Raw genomic sequence first — 25,979 nt, forward strand, 5'->3', positions numbered from 1 at the left:
AAAGAGGGCGGGAGGATTCAGATCTCTGGCTTCTGATTGGTCGGCTCCGTGTGTCCAGCTTGCTCTCGTCAGAACGGATCGTGTTGATTTCAGAAGTCATCATGGCGCACTCGTCCCCTGGCAAAGGTAAAACAAAAAGGTGTCTTCTACTAGTTTAGACAGCGTAGATTTAAAACAAATGACTACTGACAAGATTAGACTGGATGATCGACTGTTAAACGCCTCATTATTTGTGAAAACCGCTGTCGTGTCGCCTCGGGTTAGCGTCACATGAGGCAGCAGAGCGGTACCACTTTGATATTTGAGCTAACACAAGCTAACGTTTCATATGATCCTCCCTTTAAACGCGAACAGTAGCATCATAATTAGGTTATTACACTGTTCTACAGCTTGTCATGGTCTTTGCCTCACCGAGGATCCCATAAAGAAAGTCGTACTGTGCGTTTTATAACCTGCATCAGCCTTATCGAGTCACCCCGGGACGTCTTCAGGAGATAAGAGAGTTAGCGAGGGCTGCTAGCATCGATATGTCCTGCTTGGATCTGATGAGTTTTACTGCACTAAATTAAATTAAAACGTAAAACTAACATGCATGCTATTATTGTCAATTGCTAATTGTATGCATTGTCTGAAATCAATGTACGCGTGGAGTACTATAAGGCGTATAAGGAGTATTATAGCTGCACTGTGGTGTTAAAGCTACCTGCTCGTCCTTGTGGAAATGTTAATGCTCTGCCTTAGTTTAGAGCTGCAAGTTTGAATGGACGCAATTAGCAATACCATAATTTCTTCCACAAACGACAAACTATCCTGTCTTATCCTGCATAAAAACTGCTAAGCCTGTAGTTTAGATCTGTACAAACTCAAATGTGACACTGTGTCACTTTTCAGTGTTCTGGTCAATTCTTCTGGAAGTGTTTAAAATGTAACAGAATCCTAATATCAAAACATAAACCATGAATCTAATTGCAAAGCTTGTCAGAATAATTGCAATAGATATTTTTTTCCAAATCGTTTAACTCTGGCTTGCAACTTGGCCTGGTGGCATCACTTGCTTGTTTCCATGGAAATTGATAAGTGCAATGTGGAACATACCAGGCAAAGCAATGCTGTCTCGATGGACAGAAGCAGGTGGCAGAACCTCTTCCAGAAATGTTACTTAGTTTACCTAGAATATACTTATTTTAAACAATAAACAACAAAGCCAAACCTAAACAGTTCACATTTAAACAGGTGTGTTCTGTAAAAGCTTATATTCATTTCATAATTACAGGTAGGGCTGGGGGATATGGCAAAAATAACTAAGATAAAATGGGCTTTTCAGTTTGGAGTTCATGAACATAAACAAGCCATACTTTTAATAGGTGCAGTTTAACACAAGATGTCTTCTGTAAAGTCTGAACTCTGCTCTAAACCATGTGCTTTTGCTGACAGGATTGGCTGTAGACCTCACTATAACAATAAAAACACATTATTGACGATTAGACTAGGCCTTTCGCAATAATTATATATCAGCTTATCATTTTCTTTGTACTAGTGGGGAACTTTTTGATATTTTTCTGTTTTACAATAAGATTTGAGGTAGAGGGTTAAATAAATTGTTTCTGTGACCAACTGTCTATGCAAACTAACTACTACAGTAGTAGAAGAATGAAACTTGTATTTCATTCTTCTGTTTATTTCTTGCATGTATTTTAACAATTTGGTAAACCTAGAAAATGTTTTACTGGGGTCATCCTGCTTCAGGGCTATTGGGTCAGTGGCATAAATTTGTGTCAGTATTATCGTTAATCATCTATATTGTCTTCAGCAGTATATCACACTTCAAATTTTGCTATCATGACAGGCCTAGATTAGACATAACTGAATCTCAATCGTGATTAAAACGAGATTAGATTAGCAAATTGCAAAAATTGCTATAACAAGACTGGTGAATTTCAATGTAATTAACAATTTTGATATAAGTGTCCTCAAGTGATGCTATTCCTTTATCAAAACACAGCTTCTGAGAGATTAAAAAAAAAGTTAAGTTAGCTATTTTGCATTCTTTGGTTTTAAGACTTTGCATAACATACTAGGCACAGCACTGTAACAGGAAACCAGGTTCACTCAGTAATGGGGATGTCATAACAGCAAATTATAGTTTCAGGATTATTCTCAGAAATAGAGCTGCAAATAGACCTTTCATGATAATCACTATATCGATTTATCGTTCAGTATATGAAAGCTGGAACAGTATGTTTTTGGGCTCAACATTTATCGTGTGTACAATTTCTTGAGAAAGTGGAGAGATCTGGGACATTTTTGTTGTAATATGAAAAGATTTGAGCTCTAGAGGGGTGAAAACGTAACTTTTATGGCTAATTATTGCTTCATTCTGTTATTTATATGTTGTAGCTTTTGCCTTTTGAATGATGCTGTCTATTTAAAAGTGGTTTCCTGGGATTATCCTGCATTATTGTTATTGTATCAGTGGCATAACGTTTATCGCAGTATATCTCTGTAACAATATCAACCTTATTCTGCCCCGCCCACATTTGCAGTAAATGCAACTAAACTTTTTTGTGGTGGCACTTCCTGTTAAGTAGGAATCTAATTAATTTCAATAGAAAATTTGGGAAAAGTTTTCCTGCCAAAATCTGATATATAGTAGGTTGATTTTGGTAAAATGTTTATGTGACCAACAAGTCTACACTGCACCGATTCTCTGAGAGGTTTTAAAAAAGCTCTGTAGTCCGCTCTGTAGTCCGTATTATTTACTGTCAAGATCAGCCGCCCCATGCAAAATAATACACCCTGAATAGCGTTGGCAGCTTCCATAAGGTGAATATGTGTTCTAACAAATTGTGAAGTTCTATATATTGTTGAAGTAAATATAATTTATCGCGGATACAAGCGGCTGAAATGGGCTTCCTCCGCAGAGTGGCCGGGCGCACCCTTAGGGATAGGGTGAGGAGCTCGGTCACACGGGAGGAGCTCGGAGTAGAGCCGCTGCTCCTACACGTTGAGAGGAACCAGCTGAGGTGGCTCGGGCATCTGCTCAGGATGCCTCCTGGACGCCTCCCTAGGGAGGTGTTCTGGGCATGTCCCACCGGGAGGAGGCCCCGGGGAAGACCCAGGATACGCTGGAGGGACTATGTCTCTCGGCTGGCCTGGGAACGCCTTGGGGTCCCACCGGAGGAGCTGGAGGACGTGTCCGGGGTGAGGGAAGTCTGGGAGTCCCTGCTTAGACTGCTGCCCCCGCGACCCGGCCCCGGATAAGCGGAAGAAAATGGATGGATGGATGGATGACACAAAAACCCAAGAGCAGATTTAAACCACAAAAACTATTCTAAATCTACAATATTTAAAAAAAAAATCATGAGCTGCAATAAATAAACAGCAGAATGAAATACTTTAGTTAGTGTGCATCTGTGATGAGTAATATATGTTATTGATTCAATTTTTATGTCTTAAATCTTATCATATAGTCAAAAAATAGCAACAAATTTCACACAATAAATATTGACCCCAAAAATGTATTCTTCTGTCTTTCATATACTGAACAAAAAGTCGATATAGTAATTATTGTGACAGGCCTAACTACAACTAATGATTATTTTAGTGGTTTAGTATTCAGCAATTATTTATTGATTAGTCGACTAGTCAGATGATTATTTCTATTGCAAACTCTTTTTACACATTTGTTGCTTTATACCAGGTGGTGTAAGTTTTTTCTGCATTGGTGCATCTTTTGTAAAGCATGTAATTTAATGTAATGTAGTAGATCGCAAAATAAAATTAAAGTCTGTCAACTGGACATAAGTGTATTAAACAGTGAATAATTTTCGCCACTCATGTAAGTAGATACATTTTTCTAATTATGACTTGGTTTGGTGGGATAGTACCAGTGGTAAATACTTATCATAGTTTTACATCAGTTTACTGGCAGTTTGTGGGGAAAAAAGGTGAGCAGAAAAGCACAAAAAGACAAAGTAGCGCCGAGTTCAACAGAATCCCTCTCTCCACCACCAACACATTGTTGACATTATGGTTGCTAGGTAACAGTTATGAAATGTCCAGCCAATAAAATGATAACAACACTTTTAAACATAGTTAAACTTATACTATTGAAATGAGTAGTGTAACCTGTCATATGCATGTCTAAATCACTTATTTTAATTGCTCATTTTAAGTGATGCAAATTTGTTTTCTTGCCTCTGTGCTTTCTAAAAATGCTGTTTCTTTTTGCAGAGCACACTTATTGTCATCTGATTGACACCATAAAAGATGGCACCATCAAATTCTTCAACCCAGAGAAATTAAACGATCCAAGATATGGTGAGTCTAACTTAACTTTACCCAAACAGACAGGATTTAAATAAATGTATGTGCATGTAATAAAATTACTTCTTTAATACTTGTTTATTCATTTTGACATTATTAACAAGAAAACATACACTTGCAGCATCTTTGGGATTACATTGTTTTAATTAGAAAAATAGACTAAAATAAAAGCATGTTTTTGTTGTTTTTTTGGTTGTGTTTATTACACTAAAAACATGCGTCCTTACTGTGAGCGGGCTTGCGTCTCCACAAACCTGGCTCTTATTTGACCTTGAGGAGGGACTCCATCTGCTTGATTCCATGGAAATGTTGTTCCTTTGGCTATAATCTTCCACAGTATAGCATAAAATTTACTCATCTCCATGCAGAATATTGCAAATTATGGTTTTAGCTATGGCTGTAGTCGACTAAAGCAATTCTTGGTCCTGCAGATCAATAAATCAACTAAAAAGGGGGGCTGTCAAAAACAGTTGCGTATCTCTATGTATCTGACCCAAACTGCACTCACAAGACTAAACCTGCACAGTTCATGGAAAAACAACTATATATGGAGGAAAGTTCTAGGAAACAGTGTACTTGTATAGACTACAAAGCACTCTCTTCTTCTTTCTGTTGGTGTCTCATATAAATTCATTAAAAAAACAACAACAAAAGATTAGTCGACCAGTACAAATCTTCTTCGAATAAGACTCCATCAACAGATTAATCAACAAAATGACTAAAGACCTACAGCCCTAGGTTTAGCTTTCTGTTTCCATGAAATTATGTTACATAGTGCACCTTTAAATTCAGGATAATATACAGAAAACTAAAGTGATACAGCATAAACTGAAATAGTGTTGTGTTCTTCCCAGACAAGCTGCCTCTCTCCATCCGTGTTTTATTGGAGTCTGCCATTCGAAACTGTGATGGATTCTACACAAAAGAGGAAGACGTGCAGAACATTTTGGACTGGCAGCAGCAGCAGAGCAAAGCCGAGGTGCCCTTCTCCCCAGCAAGAGTCCTCCTCCAGGACTTCACGTGAGTTTGAGCCAGTCAAATTTACAGTGGTGTTATTATTGATTAGTTTGAGTAGTATACAAATCTTACAAACTTTTAAAGATTGGGTATTTTGCAAAATAATTTTTTGGGGCTTTCTACCATGTTATAACATGTTCTCTCATCAAAAACATGCCTGTATCGGTTTTAGATGGCATCCATGCATGTTTGGATAATTTAATGATCTGATCGACCCTCCTTACAGTTAGCTGTGTAATGCTCAGGCCTACGTCACCCATGTTCTCACACAATAGTTCTCCATAAATATACAAAAATATGATTAAAAACTGTACACAGCAAACCCGATGTGATGTGCAGTGGTTTCATTAGCAGGATGCACTCTGATTGTGTTGTGATAGCGCTCTGAATGGGGAGTGACGTAATAAAAGGTAACATGGTGATCAAAATATTTTATGTGTGAGCAGTTAATACCCTATAGAAGTGAAATACCCCCTCTGCACTAAAATCTCTCTATATCTCTCTCTCTCCCTATATATATCTATCTATATATATATATATATGTGTGTGTGTATATATGTATATATATATATATATATATATATATATCTCAATGGTTTGTAATGGTGTTTCTGTCTCTTGTTTGTGACAGTGGTATTCCTGCCATGGTGGACTTGGCTGCTATGAGAGACGCTGTGGCCAAACATGGAGTGGACCCCGGCCTCATCAACCCTAAATGTCCAACAGACCTCATAGTAGATCACTCGCTACAGATAGACTTTAGCAAATGGTGAGTTTATGGACTTTTATACTATTTAAACTTGATTTTTAAGTATGAAACAACACAAAACTGAACAAAACAGATGTAATTCTTTATTTGGTAAACAAGTGATCTTGATAGACAGCCATCATTACAGTAAGCACTGTAACCGGAGATGGGCTGCCCAAAAAATTTGGATTTCAATTATAACTTTTACAGGTGCACTATATTACTTTTTTGTGGAGGGTCTGTCACTTGCTTGTCTCCCTGGAAACCAACATTAATCCAACAAACAAACATGTTCATTTGATAAATGATTTCTGTGTACATTAGAGGAGTTTTGGCCCAGTGTACAATGGTTGCTAGGTAGCAGTTATGGAATCCTGAGTGCGATGTCCTTATTTACCATCAGGAAGTGAAATTATAGACCTTAAAAAAATGGACAAACTGGGTTAAAATAATTTTCAGCAAAATCTTTAACATAATTATGTTAGCTGTGTTTTAGTAAAAGAGTTAAGATTCCAGGCAAAACACCTTGGACCCTCAACCGGAAAAGTTACATAGTGCACCTTTAATCAGAAACTGAAATGTACTTATTACTAACTCTGCATTGTCTGACTAAAATGTATAATTTGTCTGAATATAATGAACCTAAACATATGGCTGGGTCACATCACAATAGTTAAAATTCAGATTGTTGTTGTGATACAGTGAGTTCTTGGGTTTATTCACTAATAGAATATTTTAGAACCTGAAAATCACTAATTTCTTTTCTCTCTCAGCGCAATACAGAATGCGCCAAACCCAGGTGGAGGGGAAGGATCTCGGCCGTCCAGACCCCCTCCACGCTCTGGGTCTCAGTGTGGGGGACAGAAAGGCTCCTGTGGGAAGGCCTCGTGCAGTGAGCCCCCCTCCTCTCCAGGACGCCCTCCGACCTCCGTCCAACAGATCGAAAACACGCCGCTCCTCTGTCCCTTCCACCTCAAGCCTGTCTCTGAGTAAGTTTGCAGTCTGAGTAAGTTCACAGTTTGTATTAACCCGCTCTTCATCATCCTGGGGTTTTTATTTCACTATTGTGTCCCTAAATCAAGATATGAGCAATAATAACAGACCAATCAGGTGTCTTCTGTCCCCCGAGGTCGCTACTGCTAGCTTTCGCAACAGGTTTGATTGACACCTATCACAGTTCATTCTTAAGCGCCTGCCCCCTGCCAGACCAGTGGCATGACTGGGATGGGCATGTACCTTCAACAACCTCACTCCTGATTTGCTCTTTCCACACTCGGATTTCCAAATATAGGTCTTGGTTGCAGATTAGCAGTTATAACTTTTAGCCTCGATTGGCTTCACCCAACACCAGGGGTGATGTCACACTCCCTTAGTCCCCTTCCTTATACAGTCTCATACTTTATACAGAAGCAGTGCAACTGAACAGTCTGTACCCGGCCCATGAGAAAAGAACATGTTTCAGAATTAAATGTTAGCTCCGCCCACTTAGTCCCTCTCACTCTGATGTGGAATCTGTGATAGTCACAGGCAGCTGTTTCCACATAATGTTCAACAACAGCTTGACTGGGTTTGTTTATTTGCTATTTGTAGTTAAAACTTTGAAAAACAGCTCAATCTTTGGAAAATGTTCTATATCTAAAAAATACTTTTAAAATATCAAACCTTTCATAGCAGTTTTACTATACTACTACTACTCTACTATATGCTATGGAGCAACAAACATCTTTCTGAACTAGAAGAAATAAGTACTTGGCCTTTAAGCCCAAAATAATTATCACAAATTTTGAGTATTAAATCTGGAAGACCATAGTCTATGCTTAGAGTATCCCTAATAAAAAATACCTTTATTTTCTATATTCAGAATAGAGAAGTAAGTAAGTTTGTCTTCTCCAATCTTCCAACTCAAATGACGACCAAAAGGGGAACTGCAACACTCCCTTTCTTCCTATGTTTTGTTTTTGTTTGTTTTTTTATTTTTATTTCACAATAAAACTGCACATTCAAATTGTCAAAGTTAAAGTTGAGCTTTATTTTTCACAGTTATGTTTTGGTTAACTTTAAAAAAATGTTTTTTTCAGGCCTGAAACCGCTTTGAAAAATCAGGAAATGGAGCTGATCAGAAACAAAGAGAGACTTCAGTTTTTTAAGGTAATTGTACAGTTTGTTCAGATTTATGCCATAATTTCATTATTAACCCTCCAAAAAATCTGTATTATTGTAATATTGTTGTGAACATTTCCTTCCCTTAACCTCCTTATGCTCCTCTTGTGCAGTGGTGTTCGAAGGCCTTTAAGAACGTGAACGTGGTTCCTCCAGATGTGGGAGCTGTACACCAGGTGAATCTGGAGTATCTGTCCCAGGTGGTGCAGCTCGAGGGGGGCGTCCTTTACCCTGACAGTGTGGTGGGCACAGACTCTCACACCACCATGATCAACGGCCTGGGCATCCTAGGCTGGGGTATGTATGCTGTCAGTTTAGAGCAGAGATGTAATGATTTTAAATCTCATGGTATGATCTTATCACCATATTCATTTATCTTTAGTGTGAAGCTGCAGTGAAATGGAGCTCCTTAGAGGCACTTTTATGTCAGATTATTTTATTAGACATTTTTTCTGTTTTATTTCATCTACATTCTACATCATACGTTTTATTTAAAAAAAGAACCTAATAGATCTTTAAGACATTTCTTTATCTTTTACACTTACTCAAATATCTCTCTGTCCTTTTGACAGGAGTTGGTGGTATAGAGTCTGAGGCTGTGATGTTGGGACAGCCCGTGTCCTTAACCCTCCCTCGGGTGGTGGGCTGTAAACTGCTGGGCTCCATCCACCCCCTCGCCACCTCCATAGACATCGTCCTTGGCATCACAAAGGTAAAAAACATGTTTATGTTACAAAAAACACAGAAAAAACAAGATGCAAAACTTGGTTTATCTATTTGGAACAGTTGGATATGGAGCTTTGTCACTTATTGTAGGTACAAAACAACAATAATAATAATAATAACAACTCTTATAGACACAGCAACAACTGTTCACAAGCTACATATCGTAGCTTCCACAGCAAAGGGAATGAGGAGAGTGGATGAACTAGTTCTTTTTAAATTGTTTGAAGTGGACCGAAGGTATTCCTCATGTAACGTATTTTCCGCACTATAAGGCGCACCTAAAAGCCTTTAATTTTCTCAAAAACCCACAGTGCGCTTTATAATCCGGTGCGCCTTATATATGGATCAATATTGGTCAATTATGACACCCGTAGTCAGGAGGCGTCTCCGAAGTAATAGCGGTAATAACCCTTTAAGGGCTGAGCACACTATGGGCCAGTATAGCTCACCTAGACCTACACTTTTATTATTTTTTAGCCATAAAAATCATGTTAAACGAAGTATCAGAATTTGCTGCATTTTTTCCACACAACTACTTCTATTTTACACATCCATCCGTATTTTTTCTTTTACGCGTCGAATAAATGAGTGAAAATCCCCGCAGCCCCCGCGCTCTCATTCAACACCTTCAGGACAACAGAGGCAGATTACCGTAATGACGGTAAAATATTTAGATAGCCCCATGTCTCCGCTTTGAGACGCCGTTTGAATTTACATGAGAGCACGACTGGGCGCGGAGTTACGCTGCAGGAAAGTCCGCAACCGCGAGTCTAACGGCGACGACAGGATCCGACGCTATAGGGATAACGGGGAGACGGGGAGACAGCGCCGGGCGACATACGCCACAATCTGCCAATGGACCGCGGATGCCTGGGCTGATATATCAGTCTCAACTGTGGTCCGAGTTTCACGGAGGGAGGAATTGTCACTGAACTGTTAGACAAGAGCAGCGACACGGATAATGGCGATTTTGACGAGACGGAATCGGGCACTTTGAATGAGCTCGACCAACTGTTCAACTCAGACACTGAAGAGGAAGAACTCGACGGATTCGTGAATGAGGAATGAACTGAAAAAGTGAGGCTTTACGTGTTTCTTTCACGTGTTTACAACTAAACAAGACTGGGAGATATTTTGAATATGGACATTAACGTTTGAACAACGTTGAGTTATTGTTATTACGTTGCACTATTTCGAGAGTTACTATATTGTGAATGCATTAACTTGTTTTGTGAGTTTGACTGACTTATCTGACATTCCCTTCAGCGCAGCTCCATCTCGTGGATGCGTAACACAACCCCAGATACTACAGTAGTTTATATTCTATGCGCCTTATAATGCGGTGCGCCCTATGTATGGAATTTGTTTTAAAATAGGCCATTCATTGAAGGTGCGCCTTATATTCCGATGCGCCTTATAGTGCGGAAAATACGGTACCTTATATTTTCCGAACATCTGCATTATTCTCCGTTTTGCCGTTTTGATTGTAAAACTACCAAAAACACACCCATGCTAACAGTGCACTTCCTGATTCTCGAGCAATAAAATGCTTTAGAATTTGATGCAGACAGCGGACTTATTTTTCTTATACATCTGCTTATAACAATATAAAAAAATTTGTTTAGACACATGGGAAAAAAGTTTTATGTGCCAAATCATTTGACTTAATTTTCAATAATAATATTAACATAAATAACTGTATTCCATTGACAGCACTTGCGACAGGCTGGAATTGACGGGAGGTTTGTTGAGTTTTTTGGACCTGGAGTTTGTCAGCTCTCTGTTCCCGATCGGACAACCATTGCCAACATGTGCCCAGAATACAGCGCTACAGTTAGCTACTTCCCCGTCGACCAAGTCACCATCAAGCACTTTACAAAGACAAGTGAGTCGAATGTGTGTCGTGGTGAACTACAAATAGCAGACATATTAACTAAAGTATATCTCAATGTGTTGTTTTTGTATTGTTAGATTTTAGCCCAGAAAAACTTGAATTGTTTGAGTCTTACTTGAAGGCAGTGAAACTTTACAGAAGTTATGAAGACTCGTCACAAGACCCTGAATATTCAGAGGTACATTTTGCAGAACTTGGGAACACATGGGAGATCAGATTACTTGCAGATGTTATACTGATACAATATTTGAGCTGCATTTTTGTCTGTTCAGGTGATAGAGATTAACCTGAGCTCCATGGTTCCTTATGTGAGTGGACCCAAGCGACCTCAGGACCGCGTTGCCATTAGCAACATGAAGGAGGACTTCCAGAGCTGCCTTGATGAAAAGGTACTGTGCACTTCCCCTGTACCTGACCCTATAACTTTATGAAAACTGACAGGCGGACAACCTCCTCTTCTCCTCTTTTCCACTCCTTTTCTTTTCCTCTGCTCTTTTCCTCTTTTTCTCTCTTCCTCCTTTCCTTTCTTTCTCTTTTCATCTCCTCCTCTTTTTCTCTTTTCCTCTCTTCTTTTTCCCTCCTCCTTTCCATCTCCTTTGCTCTACTCTTTTCCTCTCCTCCTCTCCTTTCTGCTTCTTTTCCTCTCCTCTTTCTCTCCTTTATTTCTTTTCTTTCTCTTTTCATCTCCTCCTCCTCTCCTCTTCCTCTTTTTCTCTACTCCTCTTGTCCTCTCCTTCTCTCATACGACTCACTTCTGCCTCATCTGTTTGGCTCATAGTGCCCCAAAACAACAAAAAGTTGCATCTGATAAAATCCTTAGGAAACATGAACAACTTCTTCACCTGTCGCCTCTTTCTGAAGAACATTTTCTGTTTTTACGACAAATTTGTGTTTTGTGAATGCCTTATATCTTTGTAAGAAGGCCTTAAGTAGACATGTGTCATTCCACAGGTTGGTTTTAAGGGTTTTCACGTGTCAAAGGAGAAGCAGCAGAGGACAGTCCCCTTCACTCACTGTGGGCAGGAATACAGTCTGTGCCACGGCTCTGTGGTCATCGCCGCCGTCATCAGCTGCACCAACAACTGCAACCCCTCCGTCATGCTCACGGCCGGTAAGAACAAAGCAGAAACACACCCAAACATGCACAATCAAAAATTATATTCTATCATTTTCTGAAATGACACACATTTTAATATATTTTACCTCAAACTCATGTTGTTTTTGTTGACAGGTTTACTGGCCAAAAAGGCGGTGGAGGCGGGGCTTGTGGTTAAGTCTTATATTCGGACCAGTCTGGCTCCTGGCAGTGGGATGGTCACTCATTACCTCAGCACCAGCGGAGTCCTTCCTTACTTCAAACAGCTCGGGTGGGTACAGCAGGAAATGGCACCAAAGTGAAAGGATGGCTACTTAAAAATAATCTAAACCCCATCCAAGGTGGAGTAAAAATAATAATGAAGTCATATTTTGAGAAATTTGTTTTGATATTTTATGTATTTTACAATATTATAATCTGTCAGTCTTATTGAACACAACTCAACAAAATGTGCTTTTTATTTTGCATCTTCTGTAAACATCCAGTTCATTGCCTTGTGTATTAACTAGTCGACTAAAAGGGGGTGATATAAGCTGGAACTCTGAAAATTATGATCTGACCAAAAAATTGACCCAAAGTGCACTGACAACACTAGAAAAGTACTAGTAAATTGTATATTTGTTTGTACACAAGCTAAATAAATTCACAATTCATTGCCAAATCTTCATCAAACTCATTCGTAAGTTTCCCTTTTTGCATTGGTCCATGTAAATTCTTTCTTATCCCATCCTATTATGTTAGAAGTACAACATCTCAAACACAAATAAAAATTCCTTCTTCCCACTTCTGAATTTGAAGTGTGTGAAACTACAGGGCTATGGTTCTCAGGACCATTGACCTGGAATAATCCCAGCTGCAGAGGCTCTAAAAGGGAAACTGCACTTAAACAAGGCCTTACTGTAAAACTACTGTTCAACTAGTGTAACACTACTACAAAATCATAAAATTACATTATATTTCATGATACAGTTTAATATAACTAGTACACTTTAATGTTTAATATTCATTTTGTGTTTTTTGTGTGGCAGATTCGAGGTCATAGGTTACGGCTGTGCCACGTGTGTTGGAAACACGGCTCCTTTACCTGAACCTGTAGTGGACGCCATTAAACAGGTAACACATTACACTGTCCTCCTGAAGTGAAACTACTGTTTGTACTGATACTTTGCATTGATGTAAAGCTGGGGGTGACTGTGTGTATGTCCTTAGAGGAATGTTCAGCAGTTACCATGGTGACACAATGCACACCTTAGAAAACACAGCCTGAAACATTTAGATGGTCTGAAAACTAAAGAAAAATTTGAAAATGGACTTAAATAACATAGCATAATAACATAAGTTTTTGATTTTCAGTTAGTCACTCTCACCTTTTTGTTGAAAATCAGTTAGCTAATGCTGGCTACCTTGTAACTGTAATGTTATCTGGGGAAGAGAGACTTGTTTAATTGTGCCAATCAGGTCTCCTATTGTAATTCCAATGAAGTCAGTTCTAATTGTGTTAAAACAAAGCTCAGATTAAAGTCTAACGTGAGGAACAGAGCTTCAGACAGAGCAGTGCTTCCAGTTAAGTTTACCCTTCCAAAGGATGTTGATGACATCAGCTGCAAAGTATCAATTTATGCTAAGCATTTCTTTATGAGTGTATTTAAACAGAACTTTTGTTGTTGATTTAATGAATGTTTTGTGTTCAGGGTGAGCTGGTGGCGTGTGGGGTGTTGTCAGGAAACAGGCATTTTGAGGGACGCCTCTGTGACTGTGTGAGGGCGAACTACCTGGCCTCGCCTCCTCTAGTGGTGGCCTACGCTATCGCAGGGATGGTGGGAATCGACTTCGAAAAGGAGCCTCTAGGTAAGAACTAGAGCAGGGGGGCTCAGACTTTTTCAGTATGTGAGCTACTTTTAAAATGATCGTGTCTGAAAGATCTACCACCTAATACAAACATGTTTAACATATATTTATTTGTAAATGTATTATGAATTCTTACATGTACAGTGCATTTTGATGTACCTTGCACAACGTCATGAGATAATACTGCACAACACAATTGAACTTCCTACATGTTCATAATTACTTGAATGATGATTACTGCTCTGACTTGCACTGAATGGAATCAGTGAGGGATGCATAGTTCGGGCAGTAGCTTCTGACAACCAGCCAGGAGTAAAATTGCATTTTTCGTTTGAAAGCGATAACAGAGCTAATCATGTTGATTACGGTTTTGTCTTTTTTTTAAATCCATAAAAATCATGTTAAACGAAGTATCAGAATTTACTGCATTTTTTCACACAACTACTTCTATTTTACACATCCATCTGTATTTTTTCTTTTATGCATCGAATAAATGGCTGGGAAAATCCCCGCAGCCCCCGCGCTCTCATTCGTCACCTTCGAGGGACAACAGAGGCAGATTACCGTAATGATGGTAAAATATTTAGATAGCCCCATGTCTCCGCTTTGAGACGCCGTTTGAATTTACATGAGAGCACGATTGGTTGCGGAGTTACGCTGCTGGAAAGTCTGCAACCCGCTCTATCAGCGACGATAGGATCCGACGCTATAGGGTTAAACTAACTCGCGCTTGTTTATGCGTGTGCAGCGCCCATGATGTGACCTAGGGTCAGGTGTAATCTGACTGTTGTCCTGTATATTAGTCATGTGACTGGATGGATGACGGGACGTGATCTACCCAAAATGCCTTCGCGATGGACTGGTAGATCGCGATGGACTGGTAAATCGCGATCGACGTAATGAACACCCCTGAACTAGAGTCTTGATTTGAGTGCTTATGCCATGTTTCACTAGATGGTAGTTAAAGATGCTGTATCTGATTTTTTTCTGTCTTAAAAACATGAAAAACAGAACTAGTTCATTTTAAATGGTGTGCAGTGGTCCTCACTTACCTTATGCATAGTTATTCACTGTGTCGAGTTTTTAAGTGCTGTTTTGCTGTCACATTACAGCTAACAACAACTAGCATGCTAATGCATACTTCCTGATTCTCAGACAATAAAATGCATTATAATTAGATGCAGCAGTGCACAGCAGTCACATTTTGACCTCAAGAGCTGCTTACACAATACATCTGTACTGGGGCAAGACAAACTTTACATGGTGAAGCCACTTTAACATAATAATATTTTAGACTTAGCTAAAAATGTACCTAGTTTTCTTATTGGTTGAACATGGGCATCAAAAGTAACATAAGTAGAGGTTATTCCTGTTCTGTTACCTAGCAACCATAATGTTAACAAGGGTCAAGGCTCGTCTAAGTTATACAATATGTTTGACAAAGTACATTTATTTTTCCGTGTTGATGTTATAGGTAGAGGTATTCTGTCTTAGAACTCACCACTACTCCTTGTACTTTTGTACCTTTCTTTCAAGTTTTGTTCCCACAAGCCTCTTGACTTCTATAAAACTGATAAATATTTACCACCGGTACTATCCCACCAAATTGAGTAATAAGTACAAAAACAAGTAATTTTGTCAAATGCAGTTTAAGTCCTGCAACAATTACAGGATTTGAGGATTTTGGGTGGATTTCGTGAGTCAGAGCTGTGCAGATGTGTTGACGCTAAAGAGGAGATGAGGGCAATTTTAGGTCATTGTGTCATATAGTTTATAATCTTACTTTGTGCAAAATAGACAACAAAAAACGACCCAATACATACATTAAAGGCTAGAGGAACCATTTTGTTTAAGACAGTCCTAAGCCTAGATAAAAAAGGACTACAACAGGGCATCGGTTCATGTTTTCGAAGGTTGTGGCTGAGTGGTTAAAAAAACTATAAATATGCAATTATATAGCAGTTTGCTGAATATCTTTTCCTGCTCTCCTCAATTTCTTCTGTATTTTTTTTTCAATAAAGTTGCACTATGTAACTTTTCTGGTGGATGGTCTTCCACCTGCTTGTCTCCATGGAGATGCTATAGACTCTGTGTCTGTGAGGATTTTGCCAAGTCTCACTAAAATCAATAAATACTCTCACACTCCAGTTACAGTAGAGCGGAAATTGCTTTGCCTGGAATATTCCACAGCATAGCATTATACTCTCCGTTGCGACAAGTAGAGGGGCACCACCAGGCCAAGTTACAGGTCAGGTCTGTGGAGGTCTACCCTACACCACCTTTTAAATCTGGTGCTCAGTTTTTCTTTGGGGCTTCTCTTTGTGAATCGGTGTATTGTGAAATGGCTTCACTTTATGTCAGATGCCCTTCCCGTCTCAGCCAAATGCCGCTCATTCACTGATGCGTTTCTTTCTCAGGTGTTACATCTGAAGGGAGGGAGGTTTTTCTTCAGGACATTTGGCCGTCCAGAGAAGAGGTCCAGCAGATAGAGGAGGCCACAGTCATCTCCTCCATCTTTAAAGAGCTCAGAGGAAGAATGCAGGTCTGAACATACTCCACAAAACATACATCTTTGAGTTTTGTTATAGATCTAGTTGTGCTTATAGTGAAAGAAATTGTAACTGTAAAAACATTCATAGAATAAGGTGTTTGAAATAAAATATAAACTTTGAACACAACACCCTAAGCTCATGGTTATAATTGGAAGTAAGCTCAGAGGGGCTTTTGTTCTGTTGGCACTAAAATGTGGAATAAGTTGCTAGTAAGGCTCGAAAATCAGATACTGTTTTAGTATCAAAACTAGATACTCATTGGAGCACTTATTGATACTAAAAAAGTCACATTCACAGGACATAAATGAAACTTTCCTGAATAGCTTTAGAATGATCTTGTATCTTTCACAAGTATAAGACACATAGACTAGTATACACCCATGGACCACTATGAACCTACTGGACACTGAGGCATTACACAGATATAAGGAAACATGGGAATACAAAAGAAAGAACTATTATTTAATGTTGTAAATTACATTCTTGTGTCTAAAGAAAGACTGTTAGTTTTATTAACATGGTGATCGGTATCGGTATTGAGTATCGAGTCTATTTCTTGGTATCAAAATCAAGTTTGACATTTTAATATTGTAAAAACACTAGTTGTCAGGGCGGCACAATTACTCACAATTGAATCAAAATTGCATAATCTTCTGTACATGTTTTGAAATCACTTCTGAAAACTTGCTTATTCACTTTGGCTTTCAACAGAGATATTGATGACGTTAATACTTAATTAATAAAACATAAATAAAAGCGATTTATTTATTTATGTATTAGTGGTTTACAATATTGACAAGCGAATATTTTGAAGTTCAATTGAAGAAGAAATATTTGATGTCCTTTTTGTAACTGATATCTTCAATATTCAAATTTTGCATAACTTCACTACTACATTTTCTTCAGTAGACAATATATGGCCAACCTCTTGACTGTATAATACCTGTTCTTTTATTCACAGAAAGGGAACGCATTTTGGAACCAGATTGAATGCTCCGATTCAGTGCTCTTCCCCTGGGATCACAAGTCCACATACATCCGGCCGCCATCTTTCTTTAGTAAATTGGTAAGTATCAAGATAATATTTTTCTGAATGCTTTAATCTGTCTCTTTTCTAACTGTTTATTGTGTTACAGACCAAGGAGGTGTCACGGCCTCCCTCCATAGAAAACGCTCATGTTTTACTGTTCCTCGGAGACAATGTAACGACAGACCACATCTCTCCAGCAGGAAGCATCTCCAGGACCAGCCCAGCCGCCAAATATCTGCAGAGCAAACGGTGAGAGCAAACCACACAACAGATGTATTTTGACGAACATAATCTGGACTATACAGACTAAGGCTGTCAGAAGTATAAAAAATAAGATACTAACCAGTACTTAAACTAGTATCGAAACTAGATACTCATTTGGAGCAGGTATCAACACTGAAAAGTCACATTCACAGGACAGAAATAAACCTTTCTTGAATAACTTTAGAATGATCTTGAGCTGTATCAGAACAAGTATAAGACACATAGACTAGTATACACCCATGGACCACTATGGAACCACCTGGACACTGAGGGATTACACAGTACTACTATTTAATGCTGAAAATCACATTCTATTGCCTAAATAAAGAGAGTTTTTATTATGATCTTGATATCGGAATCAATATCCAGTATCGAGTCTGTTCCTTGAAATTTTAGAAACGTGACAACACTTACAGACTCTAAAATACATGATAAAAGGCATTTTATAATCACAAAGGCAAGCATTATTAAATCTAAAAAGGAAATAATTTTCCTCAATAATTCACTTTATTTGTAGCTCTTCTCTGTTTACATAGATGTGTTTTCTAACCTGGTTAAGTGAACTATCATAGCGCTTTCTCAAATATTTTTTATTGTGTCTTTTTTTTTAGACTGACGCCTCGTGACTTTAACTCGTACGGCGCTCGCAGAGGAAATGACGCTGTGATGACAAGAGGAACCTTCGCCAGTGTAAAACTCCACAATCGTCTGATTGGGAAAACTGGCCCCAAGACTCTGCACATTCCCTCAGGACAAACCGTGAGTCCACACAGAAAACACATTATATATGTTATATGTTATTATATAAATATAGTTTATTCTCTGCACAGATGGATGTATTTGAGGCGGCGGAGCGCTATCAGAGAGATGGAGTCCCTCTCGTCATTTTAGCTGGAAAACACTACGGCTCTGGGAACTCCAGGGACTGGGTTGCCAAAGGACCTTATCTCATGGTAATCCAGACATTTGTATTTCAGCTGGTTTGGGTTTTCATCTTATTATAAAGTGCTATGTTTATTTGTTTGTCTGACAGTAATAATTAAACTTGAAAATGAGTAATATAAGGTTTAAAGTATTCAACTCACTTATCATAGGATGGCCCGACGGCCTTGTCCAGCAGAGCTTCACTTTGTTTTAATGATGCTTACAACAACGTACCATAAAGGGGCACGTGGGAATTGGTTCCTAATATCTCACTGAGCACTGCAAAAACAACTCTTTTAAGTTGTTTCGGATAACTATTGCGACTTTAAATGTCCAGAACACAACATAATATTTACAGTATGTCTTCCTTAATTTTCCCATTAATAGTCTCACTCTCATGGTAATCTATGCATTTGTATTACAGAAACTTCAGTTTATTATGTTTAACTTCATTTCACCACAGTTTACTGTTTACAATTTAAACATGCAAGAAATACAGTGTCATTTAAAAAAATATCAGTAAGTAAATGAGATCATCTTGTGACCCCCAGCTAATGCTGTAAATGTTTCCAGGAGAAGTGACAAAAAGACTTAAATATACTAATAACTAATACAAAGATCACATTTCAGAACATTACAGCTCTAAACTACAGGGTTAACAGTTTGTATCCAGAATAAAACAGGAGATTTAGTCTTTTGTGGAGGAAATTACGGTACTTCAAAAATTTCAGACTTTGCAATTTGCCAGTTGTGTTCATTAAAATTGCGATTTTGATTCCATTGAGATCAATCCTGCAGCCCTAGTCATTTGTTATTCCATACCTGTATCTGTCCTTTTCTCCACAGGGCGTCCGGGCCGTGATTGCTGAGAGCTTTGAGAAGTTGCACCGCAGACAGCTGCTGGGGGCGGGTATCGCTCCTCTGCAGTTTGAGTCTGGAGAAAACGCAGATGTCCTGGAGCTCAGCGGAAAAGAGACATTCAACATCGAGCTCCCAGAAAATCTGAGCCCCAACCAACAGCTCACTGTCAAGGTAACATGAACAATAGGTAAAATTCTTTCAGCTAAGGTCCTGACCAAGACTAGCTCAAGATCTGGAGATGGGTCTCACTTCCCCATGAAGGATGGGTCAAATGCACAGAACAAATTTACCTATGGGGAAATTAAAGTGTAATTTAAAGTGCTAGAGTCAATCCACTCAGTGGACTCAGTGTTGGTAAGCTACTATTGTAGTCATAGCTGCCCTAGGGCAGACTGATGGACATGGGGCTGTATGTGCTCATACCTGCTTCTCAAGGGCAAGGCAAGGCAAGGCAAGTTTATTTGTACAGCACAATTCGTACACAAAGTAATTCGAGGTGCTTTACAGAATAAGAAGGATGTTAAAATCACACAAATAAAAACATAAATAATCACAAATAATCATCATAAAATTAACATTAGAACAGAAGAGTGCAGAATAAAAACCTTTCAGTCATATGCACAGCTAAACAGAACTGTTTTGAGCCTGGATTTAAACATTGTCAAAGTAGAGGCCTGTCTCACATCTTCAGGAAGACTGTTCCAAGTTTTAGCTGCATAAAACTTAAACGCTGATTCCCTATGTTTAGTCCTGACTCTGAGGACTTCAGTGACAGGCCTCCTGCTGGTGCCCAGAGAGACTTCAGGGTGTGAGATGTCAAGGCCAAATCTAGTTAAGCAAAACTGGGCCAGGTTAGTACTTGGATGGTAGACCGCTGGGAATACCAGGTGCCACAGTGGGGCAGCAATGACTCCTGCAGAAACTGTCATTGATTCCTTCGGCACACTACACTACGGCACAGGCAATCTGCACTAGCGGCCGCTCCAACCACCATCAATCACTCACACACCACATTCATTCTAGGCAATGTGATTGATGTGTCTTGCTGAAATGCACAACAACAATGAACTTTCTGGAGCAGAGTTTCACAACAGAGCAGCAATGCAAAGAATAAAAAGTCAAATCATTTTTAAAAAGTTTTATCATGTAGTTAAATTTTTCTTCTGTTTCTGTTCATCCTTAGACCAGCGAAGGGAAGAGTTTTCACGTCACAGCACTCTTCGACGACCACACGGACATAACCTGCTTCAAACACGGAGGCCTCCTCAGATTTGTGGCTCGGACGTTTCTCTAAAAAAATACTCAAAAACTCAATGTCTCTGGATCATCACCAACCGTTATTTACCATAAAGTCTGAGGGTCCGTCCACACAAGAAAACTGCATGACTATTTATGTGGAGAAGAAAACATCTGCTGACATGTTTCCACAACTGCTTAAAAAACAACTTGGGTTGCTCTCACACTAGGCCTTTTGAACCGTGTCGAGGTCAAGCACATCGAGCCACGACCCGGTGTCGTCATCATACAGCACTGTTTGTTTACATGTCGCACAGCAGTGCTACTGCTTTAGTAGAGAAGAAAAAAGGGGCATGAAATATCTATTAAGCCCTGTGTACACTGACTGCAAGTGCGCTACAGCTTAGAACTCACGCAGGTCCCCCAAGACTTAAAAAGTCATTAAAATCATTGTGCCCGGCTACACTGACCAACGTGAAACTTCATTGTTTTAGGTAAATACACACCGCAGTTGTCATAGTTAGTGTAACAGGCAATCTGCAAGTAACACGGTCAAGTACGTACTGGACCCGACCTGCAGTCAGTATAAATCTGTCGTTAAACGGTGAGGTGGATATGAGTCCGACTGTGCTATGGTCCTCTGTGAGTTTATGGATTAAACAACAGTGTGGAGCAGCGAGGGCAACAGGGGGCGAGTCTTCAGAACTTATGTCTGTCAAGTCCTGACTGAATGTGAGCGCAGACTCGCTGTGAGTTTTGGAGCAGAGTTCGTCCACTTATCCTCTATTCTTTCCACATACATGTGTGTACATGTGTGTGTGCATGAGCAACTGTGCTTTGGCCCACCTCTTCCAAATATGCCAAGCTGGGGCACGGTTCATTTGCACTCAAACTGGACAAATGTACCGCGCTCTAGGGGCTATAGGTGCAGTTCGATTGGGCTAGTGTGAGCGCACCCTTAGATTAACGTAAATAACACATATTATGCATTCTTGTGGTTTTAATTTAAATTTAAACATGCTTTTGGTCACCTTGGATTAATGTCTACATTTGGAAAACAGACTTTACAAAATACACCTCCATTCCCAATGAGATATTTAAAGAGGGGGGATTCTGCAAAATCAACTTTTTGGAGCTTTGTTACAACATTGTTCCTTCATCAAAAACATATCTGAAGTGTTTTTATACGTTATCCGTACGTGTCATCCTATCCAGTGCTCCACCCACAAGCCTACATCATCAATTCTCCCGCACGGCAATTTTTCATACATCTACAAAAGCATGATACAAACAATACACTACAACTTCACAAACCTGATGCGATGTGTAGTGGTTTCTTTAGTGGGATGCACGCTGATTGTGTTGGGATAGCGCTCTGAAGGGGGACTGACTTTGCCTGGGAAGGAGGACTCAGCATCAAAAACAAAACTGAAACTTGCTAAATATTTTAATGTGTGAATATAGCTACCCAAACAATAAAAAGTAACATGGTGATCTCAATATGTTATGTGTTAGCAATTAATACCTCGTAGAAGTTTAAAAAAAATTATATCTGCATTTGGAAAACATCCAAACAAATATAAACAAATTAAGTCCTTATCACCTGTAAATGCTATGCTAATGGGGCTATACCTTTGTTGTGAAAACAATTTGAATGCAAAATGAGTCCAGTTTTGTCTATGACGTAACAAAACGAGCAAAATGTGACCAGAGCATTTTTGAGTGCTCAGAGAAGAAGACTGAAATAATGAATAAATGAAACAAGCGTGAATAAACTCCAGGTATGTTTTTGATAAGCGGACAGCAGTATAACATGGCCAATTTTGCATAATATGTGTTCTTAAAAAATTTTGGGCAAGATTGTCCATTTGTTTTGCTTATATGAGTGAAGATGAGGACCTTTCAAGAATTACAATCCTGCCTCAAAATGCGACATTGGTGCTCTATACAACACATAGCTAACCAGTCAATGCACACATAATTTGCGTTTTGAATAATTAATTTTGATGTAAAAAGAGAAAATATTATAATTGGTGGCCTTACTGTAATAAATCAAGTATGTCCCAGTAATCACCAAAATGAACATCTTATTTTCCACGCATTTATTTATTAGAGCTTACTGTTAATGAAACCAATTCCCTTCAGTATAATTTCAGTCAAACCAATTATTAAATCAGTTCATCTTTAAAGCTACCATCTGTAATTAGTTTGGCCGACCCGCCCCTGTTGTATTCTCCCGTAACACCACTAGATGCCGTCTATGTTACTGCTGTCTGTGGTGTGCCCACTTTGACCTGACAGATGAAGACCAGAGAGCTCAGGTGAGACTGAACAAAGGACAGGGGAGGGGGACAGGTTTCACATCTGCCATCTACTGGTGCTAAAGTCAAATGGCAGATTGTAGCTTTAATAGTGCACTGAGGACATTTTCTGGTGGAAGCTTGTCTCCATGGATATGTTATTATGCTTTGTCTAGAACAGTGTTTTACAAACTGCTGTTCAGTTTATGGGTTTCGTTAATTTTGAGTTAATTTTATCCACTTGTTTGTCCATTTTTAGGTATTTTCTTCAAACTGCAGTGGACATGATGTGTACCACTTTGAGACCTGGTTCAGCCCTAGATTAGACCAGGAATAGTACACATAGTTACATACTTGTCTTAGATCTGGAAAGCCAGATCTTTACGTTAGTGGAAGGTTTGAGAACAACTGGTCTAGAATGTTTCAATATCTTTAAACTTATCTTCATAGAGGCAAGCGAGTGGTGTCACAAGACGAAGCTTTGCCTGGAGTGTTCCACAGTATGACATTAAACATGCCAATCTTGAATTTATTTCATTACAAAGCATTGCTATTGCTACAAAAAATACTTGGTACCCTCTTCTCTCCATTCAGATAGATAGAACATTCCAGACAAAGGTGGCAAACCCCCTACCAGAAAAGTCACACGGTGCACCTTTAGTAAAACAATTTTGAGCATGTTTAAGGTTTTAAGGTACATATTTAGGAAGTGAAGAATATTTAGACTTCTTGGTGCTCACACTTTTGCACACTTTATACCCTACAAATTAGGATTATAAATTAACTTATACATTTACTTTTACAATCAAAATAGAAAAACACCAGTATTTTCAAAACAGATCTGTCTTTGTTGTCTCTGCATGTGAAGAAACGTCTGAACAATGGCACTTTTCACTTCAACTCTCCCTCCTCAAATGTATTTATGACTATCAGAGCATGTCAAGGTTCATTTACAGCTTAAAACTATCAACCATGAACTGCCTAAGAGTTTATTGCAATTTTTGCGGACAATTTTAGTCATTTAAAAGTATTTATGTATGTATGTATGTATGCCAAAACTGCCAAAGGAGCTGATGTGAGTTAGAATGAAGATTGTTGGTGTAGCTACAAAGCAAAAGTATCATCTAAATGTGGTTAAAAAGTACTTGAATTCATAATATTAATGTTTATGTTTGTTTTTTGTTGTAGTTTTGACTAGCACTTGACAATATATAGGTACTAACATTGATTGATATTGGTGACATTGGGTTTTTCCTTTCATATATTGTTTTAGGACAAAATCAATATATAGATTTGTAATAGCCTCAGTTATTTTTGCTTAAGTGTGTTTATGAATGTTTGAATGCTTTTATAGTGACATCCATAAATACTGGATTTTGGTATTGGCTGAAAAGTTGTTTTGTAAATTATACTTTGAGACCTAGACGTTTAAGTTTCAATATATTTCTGACCAATATCTCCATTTTATTTATTATTTTTCAAATTTAAAGCAATATTTCTCTCCATTATAGTAAAATGCATTTGTCATTTCTTAAAGTTGCACTGTGTAACTTTTCTTGTATAGGATCTGCCACATGCTTGCCTCCATAGTGATGTTACTGCTTTGCCCGGAATGTTCTACAGTATAGCACAAAACTTGTCTAACGGCGTCGGCCCGAATTACATGTTCAGATCTATGGAATGGCGGACCCGCTCGCGTGTTGAGCATTTCTGTAATTGAATAAATGTAAGATTGATAGGATTAATGCTTTACTGTGGAACATTCCAGGCAAAGCATTAACAACTCCACTGTGACAAAAAAAAAAGTTATATAATGCGCCTTTAAACCACTAGTAGTGTTGTCACAATACAAAAATTTCAAACTTGATTTCGATACTAAGGAATTAACTTGATATTTACCGATTTCGATATTTAAAAAGGCTCTTTTTTTTAGACAATAGGATATAATTTGGGTTGTCCTGTTTGAGTAATGTTATTTAGTATCAATACTTATTCAAATAAGTGTCTAGTTTCGATACTACAGTAGTATTGGTATCGATTAGTATCTGATTTTTTAAATATTTTTAGCAGCCCTAACCTAATGCAAATTCTGTCATAAGCAATGAGTCAAACATCGAAGCAAACTACTCACATTTGGTTATTCTGAATTCAAGTCATTTTAACTTATTTTGGATATTGTGTTTTTGCCGTGTACGTGGAGCATTTTAACACATAGTTTTGGTTCCCGGTTCATTTCTGTCCGTTTACGGCCTTGTCCGTTTGTAGTTAGTGAAAATGATGAAAATGCTGGATCTCTGTATAAAATGTGTTAGTCGTCAGTTGGTTGCAGCTGCTGTCGCTTGTGTTAGATCAGTGTAGAAAAGGTGTATGCAAAACTGTCCCTCTCTGAATCTTTGTGTAAATACTTTTTAATAAATGAAATTAACTAACTGAATGTGCAATTTTAATTTTTTGCCTTTCAAGTTTTCTGTATTTTAGCTAAAGAAATGACAATATATTCCCCTCTTTACTAATGGCGCAGATCAGAATGGTCAAAAAATAGGGACACCTGGTTTAGTCCTGATTTAGTCCTAGATTAGTCTTGGTTTAGATCTGGTTTAGTCCTGGTTTAGTCTTGGTTTACTTCTGGTTTAGTCCTGGTTTAGTTTAGACCTGGTTTGGTCCTGGTTTAGATCTGGTTTAGTCCTGGTTAAGTCTTGGTTTATTTCTGGTTTAGTCCTGGATTAGTCTTGGTTTATTTCTGGTTTAGACCTGGTTTAGTCCTGGTTTAGTCTTGGTTTACTTCTGTTTTAGTCCTGGTTTAGTTTAGACCTGGATTAGTCTTGGTTTAGCTCTGGTTTAGACCTGGTTTAGTCCTGGTTTAGTCCTGGATTAGTTTTGGTTTATTTCTGGTTTAGACCTGGATTAGTCTTGGTTTAGATCTGGTTTAGACCTGGTTTAGTCCTGGTTTAGACCTGGTTTAGTCCTCGATTAGTCTTGGTTTATTTCTGGTTTAGA

The 25,979-nt window shown here is 38.6% G+C and overlaps 1 protein-coding gene across 1 annotated transcript; it reads left to right on the plus strand.

Annotated features, from left to right (window-relative positions):
- On the plus strand, positions 1 to 25,413 carry LOC117372697 (iron-responsive element-binding protein 2-like). Its single transcript, XM_033968529.2, has 22 exons — positions 1 to 126; positions 4,234 to 4,320; positions 5,181 to 5,346; positions 5,975 to 6,112; positions 6,865 to 7,080; positions 8,170 to 8,239; positions 8,365 to 8,548; positions 8,824 to 8,963; positions 10,691 to 10,862; positions 10,949 to 11,049; positions 11,144 to 11,260; positions 11,823 to 11,982; positions 12,103 to 12,238; positions 12,996 to 13,080; positions 13,659 to 13,815; positions 16,233 to 16,357; positions 17,329 to 17,433; positions 17,504 to 17,646; positions 18,273 to 18,420; positions 18,492 to 18,614; positions 19,432 to 19,617; positions 20,630 to 25,413. Exons 1-22 carry the CDS (start codon positions 102 to 104, stop codon positions 20,738 to 20,740), a joined length of 2,895 nt encoding a protein of 964 aa, XP_033824420.1. The 5' UTR covers positions 1 to 101; the 3' UTR covers positions 20,741 to 25,413.
- Positions 25,414 to 25,979: the final 566 nt, after the last annotated feature.

Source organism: Periophthalmus magnuspinnatus, chromosome 6 (assembly GCF_009829125.3).
Source record: "Periophthalmus magnuspinnatus isolate fPerMag1 chromosome 6, fPerMag1.2.pri, whole genome shotgun sequence".
NCBI classification, from domain to species: Eukaryota; Metazoa; Chordata; class Actinopteri; order Gobiiformes; family Gobiidae; genus Periophthalmus; species Periophthalmus magnuspinnatus.

Bases quoted from the DNA above. Each gene is read 5' to 3' on its own strand.
- LOC117372697 (XM_033968529.2), top strand. From the start codon at position 102: ATGGCGCACTCGTCCCCTGGCAAAG. The intron at 10,863-10,948 runs GTGAGTCGAATG...TTGTATTGTTAG, and splicing joins CAAGCACTTTACAAAGACAA to ATTTTAGCCCAGAAAAACTT. The intron at 17,647-18,272 runs GTGAGAGCAAAC...CTTTTTTTTTAG, and splicing joins AAATATCTGCAGAGCAAACG to ACTGACGCCTCGTGACTTTA.